Raw genomic sequence first — 11779 nt, forward strand, 5'->3', positions numbered from 1 at the left:
CGTTTGTTTATCCCATGTGTAACTCTGTGTTGTTTTTGTCGCACTGCTATGCTTTATCTTGGCCAGGTCGCAGTTGTAAATGAGAACTTGTTCTCAACTGGCCTACCTGGTTAAATAAAGGTGAAAAAATAAACACCTATGTGAGAATGCTATTCATTGACTACAGCTCAGCATTCAACACCATAGTGTCCTCAAAACTCATCACTAAGCTAAGGACCCTGGGACTAAACACCTCCCTCTGCAACTGGATCCAGGACTTCCTGGCGGGCCGCCCCCAGGTGGTAAGGGTAGGTAACAGCACATCTGCCACGCTGATCCTCAACACAGGGACCCCTCAGGGGTGCGTGCTCAGTCCCCTCCTGTACTCCCTGTTCACCCATGACTGCATGGCCAGGCACGACTCCAACACCATCATTAAGTTTGCCGACGACAACAGTGGTAGGCCTGATCACCGACAGCGATGAGACAACCTATAGGGAGGTCAGTGATCTGGCCGTGTGGTGAAAGGACAACAACCTCTCCCTTACCGTGATCAAGACAAAGGAGATGATTGTGGACTACAGGAAAAGGAGGACCAAAGACGCCCCCATTCTCGTCGACGGGGCTGTAGTGGAGCAGGTTGAGAGCTTCAAGTTCCTTGGTGTCCACATCACCAACAAACTATCATGTTCCAAACACACCAAGACAGTCGTGAAGAGGGCACGACAAAACCAATTCCCCCTCAGGAGACTGATCAGATTTGACATGGGTCCTCAGATCCTCAAAAAGTTCTACACCTGCACCAGACAGCATCCTGACTGGTTGCATCACTGCCTGGTATGGCAACTGCTCGGCCTCCGACCGCAAGGCATGACAGAGGGTAGTGCGTATGGCCCAGTACATCACTGGGGCCAAGCTTCCTGCCATCCAGGGCCTCTATACTAGGTGGTGTCAGAGGAAGGCACTAAAAATTGTCAAAGACTCCAGCAACCCTAGTCATAGATCCTTCTCTGCTACCGCACGGCAAGCGGTACCAGAGCGCCAAGTCTAGGTCCAAAAGGCTTCTTAACAGCTTCTACCCCCAAGCCATAAGACTCCTGAACAGCTAATGAAATGGCTACTCGGACTATTTGCGTTGAAAGTAAACATTTCACTGTAAGGTCTTCTACACCTGTTGTATTCGGCGCGTGTGACACATTTTTTTTATATTTGATTTGATATACAGTGGTTCTTTATATTTACAATGTTTACAAACATTGGAGAAAAACAAGCTTATATTTTGGGTTCTCATGGAGTGTGACAGTTGAACTAAGCTCATGAGACATTTATAAGTTATATTCTTCAAGAATCAATGGATAGATATATATATATATATATATATATATATATATATATATATATATTACACACACAGTGACTTCGTAATGTATTCAGAACCCTTGACTTTTTCCACTTTGTTACGGCTTTATTCTAAAATTGATTAAATAAATTAAAATCCTCAGCAATCTACACACAATACCCCATAATGACAAAGCAAAAACAGGTTTTTACACATTTTAACACATTTACAAAAAATATAAAGAACAGAAATAGCTTATTTACATAAGTACTCAGACCCTTTGCTATGAGACTCGAAATTGAGCTCAGGTGCATCCTGTTTCTATTGATCATGCTGGAGATGTTTCTACAACTTGGTTGGAGTCCACCCCCAGTAAATTCAGTTGATTGGACATGATTTGGAAAGGCACACACCGGTCTATATAAGGTCCCACAGTCGACAGTGCATGTCAGTGCAAAAAGAAAGCCATGAGGTCAAAATAATTGTCCATAGAGCTCAGAGACAGGATTGTGTTTAGGCACAGATCTGGGGAAGGTACCAAAATATTTCTGCAGCATTGAAGGTCCCCAGGAACACAGTGGCCTCCATCATTCTTAAATGGAAGACGTTTGGAACCACCAAGATTCTTCCGAGAGCTGGCTACAAGCTTGAGCGTCATAATTATATAATTTATAAGTCCAAAAATGGATGTATTAACTACAGATTGACCCTTTAAGTCTATCAAAAGTGTGCGAGTTTGAGCATGTGTCCATTAGGCCTATGGATTTATTTATTTTTTATCAGCATGAATTAAATTGAGCAATAAAACCCCACCATAGGCTTGGATCCGCACTATGCAGCTCTTGCAAGAGGATAATTTTTCACTGGCTGTCCACTGGTTTAAAAAACAATGATTGATAGGCAGTTTAAACTTCTTGAATTCAACCATTATTGGATTTAAATACGCATTTAGATTTGTGAACAGCCATCCACAACAACCACTATCCTTATGGCAGAAATAGCTAAATGAGAGACCAGCAGTGTGATTCACATCAATGCGCTATGTAGATATCAATAATAAGTGCTATCCGTATCGCCGTAGACTACACCACTGCTGTCATCCTTACCTCCAAGCCTTTATTCAAGTTGGATAATCTTTGGATGCCGACAGCAGTCGCACCATTGGAAGACATAGCTTGGACTGTAGCCTAGAAAAGCTATTTTCCCACGACCCATCAAACACGTTTGGTGTGTCATTGTAGTGGTCTCTGACTTGGTGGTCAGACTCGCTCAGGTGGAACAAATTTAAACTTGCGCTTTTTTCAATGCTGATTTGAATGTCATTGAGAAAACAGAAGTGTCAAAGAAAAACATATTTTCTGAATTAAAATTGAATCCTCAAAGTAATCATCTAGCTTTTCAAAAGTATCTGTAATCTGATTACAATATTTTTGCTGGTAAAGTAACGGACTACGTGTAATCTGTTACTACCCAACCCTGGCTATGGGTCACATGTCACTCTCACTGTCACCGTTTTACTGCTGTGTCTCTAACAGATGAGTTGGAGTCCCTCCATGGCCAGAAAATGTCCTGGATGGAAATGATGATGATGGGCCTTCACTGACCTGAACCAGAGCTGTTCTCTTTCCATTGGACAGGGAGCTGGCTGCATTCTCCACACAGGGCTCCCTCAGGTGTCTCTGCAGACATAGGCTTTTAGAGACATATTTCCTGGCTGTAACTGCATGCGAGAAGTGCTTTATCCAGCCTGTACATCAAAACATAAACACAGGAGCCTTCCTCATAAAACACAGTGAGGATGACCTAAACACCACATTTTACAGGATGTCTGGAAGAGGCCATGACGGAGGACGGTTACTGGTCAGAAATAAAGATCCCTCTGTGAACAAACTAAGTACACATTTATCCTCAAACTCTCAATCATTCACATCCACAAACTCACACTGCAAAAGGCATGTTTAAAAACTAAGGCTTTCTTCTTTAGCCTCCATTCATAAACTCATATTTAATTTCTAAAATGTCTTTCCCTTTAAGACGTGAACCATTATATTTAAGTATGAATGAGCTGAGGATGAGGTAGGCTATTTAAAAATGTGCTGAGATCAGATCCCAAAACACCAAATGCTACTCTACACAGCTACAAAAGTAGCTACAAAAGTGTACTCCTCTCATCCCTCAACTTTTTTTTGCAGCCCAATCCCAAACCACCCTCCCTAACAAACCAATAGGCTACATGACATCACAGTCCAAAACAGTCCATAATATTCAGCCCCTCAGGATGGTCTGGTAAAACTTGCCCCGTACATACTCTACTTCCAGCAGGGCAGTTTGTCAGCTGATGGAAACTGAGGGAGGTTGCCCCGTACATACTCTACTTCCAGCAGGGCAGTTTGTCAGCTGATGGAAACTGAGGGAGGTTACCCCGTACATACTCTACTTCCAGCAGGGCAGTTTGTCAGCTGATGGAAACTGAGGGAGGTTACCCCGTACATACTCTACTTCCAGCAGGGCAGTTTGTCAGCTGATGGAAACTGAGGGAGGTTACCCCGTACATACTCTACTTCCAGCAGGGCAGTTTGTCAGCTGATGGAAACTGAGGGAGGTTACCCCGTACATACTCTACTTCCAGCAGGGCAGTTTGTCAGCTGATGGAAACTGAGGGAGGTTGCCCGGGAACTGACACATTTCTATATTTCAATAGTTAATGCATTCCTGAGAGCTTATTCACTAGTGGCAGGGAAACAAACAATGGCCTTATTGTGGGTTGGCTCAGCTAGAGCCCTGGTCCCTACCAGGACAGGAGAGGCACGGAGGCCTAACTCATTAACACACTGCTATGTGGAGCTAACGTCCTTAGCAGATGCCTCTAAGGCTGCGACTGCCCTTCCAAACGTTTGACCATATAACAACGTTGTCATATATACAGACTACCTATACTGTATAAATATGATGGTTTCAAAAAATCTAACCCTGACCAATGTGTAATAAACATGTTTAATATAAAAAACAAACACTGCATATATTATCTACTCACAATGGAAGAATGAGAATACAAAATCATCAACAGTTGAGAAGATCCCCTTCAAATATATAAATGGCGCTAGAAAGACCTCTACGAAATTGCAGCGAAATAACACAAATCGGATTTTTCCACTGATGTATGAATGATTTATGTTTCAATTCCAAGTTTGAAAATTTCCTTTTTCTATGATTCAGTTAACTTCTCGAAGCATTAAACCACATTCATCTTTTCTCAACATTTAAATTACATGATAGAGTACAGCAAATTTCATTATATGTAACTATCTGGTATACTGTTGCTATCTGGTATGCTTGATCCTGATGTCCTGGTGCATTGTCCTTCAGACAATGTTACCATCTCTGTTCAGATCCTGATGTCCTGGTGCATGATCCTTCAGACAATGTTACCATCTCTGTTCAGATCCTTATGTCCTGGTGCATGATCCTTCAGACAATGTTACCATCTCTGTTCAGATCCTGATGTCCTGGTGCATGATCCTTCAGACAATGTTACCATCTCTGTTCAGATCCTGATGTCCTGGTGCATGATCCTTCAGACAATGTTACCATCTCTGTTCAGATCCTGATGTCCTGGTGCATGATCCTTCAGACAATGTTACCATCTCTGTTCAGATCCTGATGTCCTGGTGCATGATCCTTCAGACAATGTTACCATCTCTGTTCAGATCCTGATGTCCTGGTGCATGATCCTTCAGACAATGTTACCATCTCTGTTCAGATCCTGATGTCCTGGTGCATGATCCTTCAGACAATGTTACTATTTCTGTTCTTATACCATGAAGTTAAAATCCTACTAAATTGGCTGTGTGTTTCTCAGAACCGTACAGAGATATGCCTGGTGTTTACCACAATCCTAAAAATAAGTATTAGTTCTAACTAATTCTAAGAGCATAACTGTACACAGGATTATCACATAGCAACACATTCAACTCCTATACATAATAGAGCTTAGTATGGTGTTTTCATATTATTCCACTCCTATACAGTACACAGCAGAGCTTAGTGTTCCATTTTAAATAGTTACTTTGTGGTACTGTACCAGATCTGTCTTCCTGCTGTTATCCTCTGTTCATTGATGTGGTTGGGAACAGAACAGGTGTGTGTGCGGTGGTTCGGAGAAGGGGAGTGGGGGTGGTGTTTGGGTTGTTGTTCCTCAGAGAAACTCAGCAGTTTATGATTCGGGCCCCTTATGTGTTGCTTCTTACAGGTGATAACTGCTGCTCTCAAATGATGTTAAATGTGGAGTAGACTCATCTATGAAGGCTTGGTCAAGTCAAACTATTTTGTTGCCTGGGTTCTTCACATTGAAAAGGCTGGCCTCTGAGCCTACATGGCGATGGGTGGGGCAGGGTGAGTGATTGATTGACAGGTCCATAGAAGGTTAAGGACGTGTCCGTCACACATAGTGTTCCCGGTGGTTGATGTAGATGCGATCCGCCCCGTTCTGGTGACACACCCACTCCTGATAGGACAGAGGCTGGTGGGAGGGGCTTCGGGGTTCCCGGGGTGTGAGCCTGACAGGTGTTCTCTCTGCGATCTCAAACTGCCGCACAGCCCTGTGAGCCTGCAAAAATAGAGGATGGGATGACTCACTGTGTCGCTGTTGATACAAAATAAATATATATTCCGGAAATGAGTCATATCAACTTTCTAAAAAACTTGAAACTTTTCATTTCAACACTAAATATATGCAGCTGAAAAACACATCAAAGATGAGGGAGTGAGTTGAAGAGAATTGGCACTGAATCAGTAGAGGGTCTCAGAGGAGAGACGCTAGATGGATAGAAATTACTGTTCTCCCAGTAGTCCAGACAGACGACAGTCTTTGTTGGGAATACTAGACTCTGTAGCTCTACATACACAGAAACACAGAGAAACTAAATTTTACTGGTGCTGTTTGAATAGTGTGAGGTAGGGTTCAGGCCAAAGCCATTACGTTCCTTTTATGGACCTGAATACTAATAACACTCTTAAATGAACCGGTAAATGAGGTAAAGATAGAAACAGAAGGGAGAAGGGTAGGATGAAAGAGCGAGAAAGAGAGAGAGCGAGGGAGCCAGAGAGATGCATGGTTGGAAACAGAGGACACTGAATCATTCAATGATTTTAAAAGAAAGACATGCTTTTGCATCTCACTGAGCTGAATAAATCTAACTCTATTTTAACCCCAATCTGGCTCTTCTTCTTCCCCAGAGCTCAGTTTATTTAAGGTTTACTTGAATGAGAAGTTGACCTGTTAGGAGCAGTGTGGTGTAGTGCAACAACCCTAGCCCTAACCCTAGCCCTAACCCTAGCCCTAACCCTAGCCCCAACCCTAGCTTCATGTCCACATCCCAGTTTAACCCCAAATCTGGCCATAACCATAACCTGAACTCCAGATATAACCCCAACCTTAGCTCCACCTGCAACCCTACACACAATAATAGGAGTGTTTACCTGTGAAAGGGAGGCCACCTGTGGTGCGTGGACAACCAGAGGGATGGCTGACGGTCTCTCTGTGTAGGGAGGAGGAGGCTTGTGCGTCGGAGGTAGATCAATCCTGCAGCGAGAGAGGAGAAAATAAAAAACATTGTCTGTCTCTAAAATAAAATGTAAACTGACAGTGACTATAACGCACACCTTAAGACATGTTATTGTGCGATGGCAAACCAGGTAATTGCAAAGTTGTAGAACCAGAGGAATTAAATTGTGTTAGGAACGGTTTCCACTGTGAATTAAATCAATTACAGGCTAGAATCGACAGGCGCTAAGCCGAGTTAAATAGAGTGATTAGGTTAACAGCAGTCCCCTCATCAAGGTCCAGCTCACGCCAATCAACCTAATCTCCTCCCACATCCTTCAAGGGTTGCCTACCCCTGCCCTACACTCTACTCCTGTTTTGGAGAGCTCTAGTATCATCTCTCTTGCTCTTTCTCTAACTCCAAATCTTTGTCCGTCACCCTCTCTCTAACCATATTTCCATGCTAGGGCATACACACAGGAACATGTAATATTAGGCTGTGGATGTACTTCCTATTATTATAGTGATCACCCTCACACATCAGAGTGAGAGAGGAGCTTGAGGTCATAGTTCATTATTGCAACTTTCCCCCAGTGGTCAAAAACATATACATATACCTGTGTTAATTTATTATCTCATGTCATAATCATTGATTTCTAAAAACATTGATCACTCTAAAGCAGTGTTTCCCAACCCTGGTCCTCCAGTACCCCCAACAGTACACATTTTTATTGTAACCCTGGACAAGCAGGCCTGATTCAACTTGTCAACTAATCATCAAGCCCTCAATGAGTTGAATGAGGTGTGTGTCAAAGGCTACAACAAAACTGTGTAGTGTTGGGGGTACTGGAGGACCAGGGTTAGGAAACACTGCTCTAAAGTGCAGCCCTTGCTCCTCAGCATAGCCAGGCTCCTTTTCCTTCTATCCGACTTGGATGAGACATGGAGAGAACACATAGCTGATGTATAGTTAATGACCTTGCATGTGTTTCCCACAGAAGGCTGTGGGACTGTGGAGTGCACCTGATCCATTAGAAGAAGAGCTGGGCTTTAATGTGTGTGTGATGACAGAGAGGGATGAGGCCTGTATCCATTCAGCCGGGCCCACAGGGTCCACAGGGATGCCCTCAGAGACACACAGCCAGGGTCACACTCAGGCCGACTGCCTTTCATTTGGCATCAGACTCAAAACAGGAAGGTCCAGAGTAGAGAAGACACACCCATCTGGACCGGAGTAGTGGAGCTATGCACGCAGGCACAGAAAGTCTCTTTTCCACACAGCTGTTCACTACTGGGTTTCAGATCAGGGTTGTGTTTCTTTTGTCCAGACAGGCTGTATTAGAGTCCTCTCCAACAGTCAGTCTGAGAATCTGCTTTCACACTCGTCGGCTCCAAGGCAGCGGGGACAAACAGCTGTAGGATCCAAATGTGAATCTCCAGTGAAAGAGCCAGAGAGTCAAGGACATGGTCGAGGATTTAGCAAAGTGACAAGACTTCTATCATAACGGTTAAATAAGACCGTGGCTCAATGGCAAAACTAATCAAACAATCTAGGCTTATTATCACGATTATTGACAGGATTAAACCTAATGCTCTTTATCAGAAATGGGTAGAATGTAGGGATAGGGTTAGTCAGAATCACACACATACATATACTCACACATGCACGCGCACACACACACGCACAGACACACACACACTTAAATACTTTCCACCTGATACATCCAAACAACCCTACCTCCCACTAGCTGAGAGAGTCTCCATAGGCCTTATCCTAAACTGCTCCCATGACAGATAAACTAGATCCTTTAAGCAGAACTACAGTACTACCCCAACAACTCCCATTATCTTCATCTGTAAAGTACACACATGCTCACATTTGTTGGTACCCTTACATCTCATTGAAATAATACTTCATTCCTCCTGAAAAGTCATGAAACTAAAAGCTATTTTATCATGTATACTTGCATGCCTTTGGTATGTCATAGAATAAAGCAAAGAAGCTGTGAAAAGAGAAGAGTTATTGCTTATTTTACAAAGATATTCTAAAATGGCTGGACACATGTTGGTACCTCTTAGAAAAGATAATCAATAATTGGATTATAGTGATATTTCAAACTAATTCGTTTCTTTAATTGGTATCACAAATGTCTCCAATCTTGTAATCAGTCATCCAGCCTATTTAAATGGAGAAAAGTAGTCACTGAGCTGTTTGGTATCGCTGTGTGCACCACACTGAACATGGACCAGAGAAAGCAAAGGAGAGATTTGTCTGAGGAGAAAATAACAGACAAGCATGGTAAAGGTAAAGGCTACAAGACCATCTCCAAGCAGCTTGATGTTCCTGTGACAACAGTTGCAAATATTATTAAGAAGTTTAAGGTCCATGGAACTGTAGCCAACCTCCCTGGGCGCGGCCGCAAGAGGAAAATCAACCCCAGATTGAACAGAAGGATAGTGTGAATGGTAGAAAAAGAACCAAGGATAACTGCCAGAAATACAAGCTGAACTCCAAGGTGAACGTACGTCAGTTTCTGATCGCACCATCCGTCGCTTTTTGAGCGAATGTGGGCTCCATGGAAGAAGACCCAGGAGGACTCCACTTTTAAAAGAAAAACATAAAAAAGCCAGACTGGAATTTGGAAAGCATATTGACAAGCCACAATCCTTCTGGGAGAACGTCCTTTGGACAGCGGAGTCAAAACTGGAGCTTTTTGGCAAGTCACATCAACTCTATGTTCAGAGGAAGAAATGAAGCTTTCAAAGAAAATAACACCATACCTACAGTGAAACATGGAGGAGGCTCGGTTCTGTTTTGGGGCTGCTTTGCTGTGCCTGGCACAGGGTGCCTTGAATCTGTGCAGGGCACAATGAAATCTCAAGACTATCAAGGCATTCTGGAGCAAAACGTCCTGCCCGGTGTCAGAAAGCTTTGTCTCAGTCGCAGGTCATAGGTCCTCCAACAGGATAATGACCCCAAACACACAGCTCAAAGCACCCAAGAATGGATAAGAACAAAACATTGGACTATTCTGAAGTGTCTTCTATGAGTCCTGATCTGAATCCTATCGAACATCTATGGAAAGAGCTGAAACCTGCAGTCTGGAGAAGCCACCCATTAAACCTGAGACAGCTGGAGCAGTTTGCTCAGGAAGAGTGGGCCACACTACATGTTAACAGATGCAGAAGTCTCATTGAGAGCTATAGAAAACGTTTCATTGCAGTGATTGCCTCTAAAGGTTGTGCAACAAAATATTAGGTTAAGGGTCCCATTTTTGTCCATGCCATTTTCATTTGTTTTATTATTTACAATATTATGTTGAATAAAAAAATCAAAAGCAAAGTCTTATTTCTATTAAATATGGAATAAAAAATGGTGGATTCCAATTACTTTTGTCAGTTTCAAGTTATTTCAAAGACAATTGTGCAATCTTCGTTTTTTAGGAGGGGTACAAACAAATTTGAGGACGTCTGTAATGGAACCCTACCCTGTTTAACAGTGTGTAATGTAATGGAACACTACCCTGTTTAACAGTGTGTAATGTAATGGAACACTACCCTGTTTAACAGTGTGTAATGTAATGGAACACTACCCTGTTTAACAGTGTGTAATGTAATGGAACACTACCCTGTTTAACAGTGTGTAATGTAATGGAACACTACCCTGTTTAACAGTGTGTAATGTAATGGAACCCTAACCTGTTTAACAGTGTGTAATGTAATGGAACACTACCCTGTTTAACAGTGTGTAATGTAATGGAACACTACCCTGTTTAACAGTGTGTAATGTAATGGAACACTACCCTGTTTAACAGTGTGTAATGTAATGGAACCCTACCCTGTTTAACAGTGTGTAATGTAATGGAACACTACCCTGTTTAACAGTGTGTAATGTAATGGAACACTACCCTGTTTAACAGTGTGTAATGTAATGGAACACTACCCTGTTTAACAGTGTGTAATGTAATGGAACACTACCCTGTTTAACAGTGTGTAATGTAATGGAACCCTAACCTGTTTAACAGTGTGTAATGTAATGGAACACTACCCTGTTTAACAGTGTGTAATGTAATGGAACACTACCCTGTTTAACAGTGTGTAATGTAATGGAACACTACCCTGTTTAACAGTGTGTAATGTAATGGAACCCTACCCTGTTTAACAGTGTGTAATGTAATGGAACACTACCCTGTTTAACAGTGTGTAATGTAATGGAACACTACCCTGTTTAACAGTGTGTAATGTAATGGAACGCTACCCTGTTTAACAGTGTGTAATGTAATGGAACGCTACCCTGTTTAACAGTGTGTAATGTAATGGAACCCTACCCTGTTTAACAGTGTGTAATGTAATGGAACACTACCCTGTTTAACAGTGTGTAATGTAATGGAACCCTACCCTGTTTAACAGTGTGTAATGTAATGGAACGCTACCCTGTTTAACAGTGTGTAATGTAATGGAACGCTACCCTGTTTAACAGTGTGTAATGTAATGGAACGCTACCCTGTTTAACAGTGTGTAATGTAATGGAACACTACCCTGTTTAACAGTGTGTAATGTAATGGAACCCTACCCTGTTTAACAGTGTGTAATGTAATGGAACACTACCCTGTTTAACAGTGTGTAATGTAATGGAACACTACCCTGTTTAACAGTGTGTAATGTAATGGAACACTACCCTGTTTAACAGTGTGTAATGTAATGGAACACTACCCTGTTTAACAGTGTGTAATGTAATGGAACCCTACCCTGTTTAACAGTGTGTAATGTAATGGAACGCTACCCTGTTTAACAGTGTGTAATGTAATGGAACACTACCCTGTTTAACAGTGTGTAATGTAATGGAACGCTACCCTGTTTAACAGTGTGTAATGTAATGGAACACTACCCTGTTTAACAGTGTGTAATGTAATGGAACC

The 11779-nt window shown here is 42.4% G+C and overlaps 1 protein-coding gene across 1 annotated transcript in view; it reads right to left on the reverse strand.

Annotated features, from left to right (window-relative positions):
• Positions 1 to 4293: 4293 nt before the first annotated feature.
• nectin3b (nectin cell adhesion molecule 3b) overlaps positions 4294 to 11779 on the reverse strand; it is a 94046-nt gene continuing 86560 nt past the window's right edge. The window contains exons 7-8 of the mRNA XM_071338429.1: positions 6797 to 6899; positions 4294 to 5924 (exon numbers count right to left, since the gene is read on the reverse strand). Coding sequence (XP_071194530.1) covers positions 5757 to 5924; positions 6797 to 6899 — 271 coding nt within the window. The 3' untranslated portion in view covers positions 4294 to 5756. The remainder of the gene's footprint in view (positions 5925 to 6796; positions 6900 to 11779) is intronic.

This window comes from Salvelinus alpinus, chromosome 13 (assembly GCF_045679555.1).
Source record: "Salvelinus alpinus chromosome 13, SLU_Salpinus.1, whole genome shotgun sequence".
In the NCBI taxonomy this organism is placed as follows: domain Eukaryota; kingdom Metazoa; phylum Chordata; class Actinopteri; order Salmoniformes; family Salmonidae; genus Salvelinus; species Salvelinus alpinus.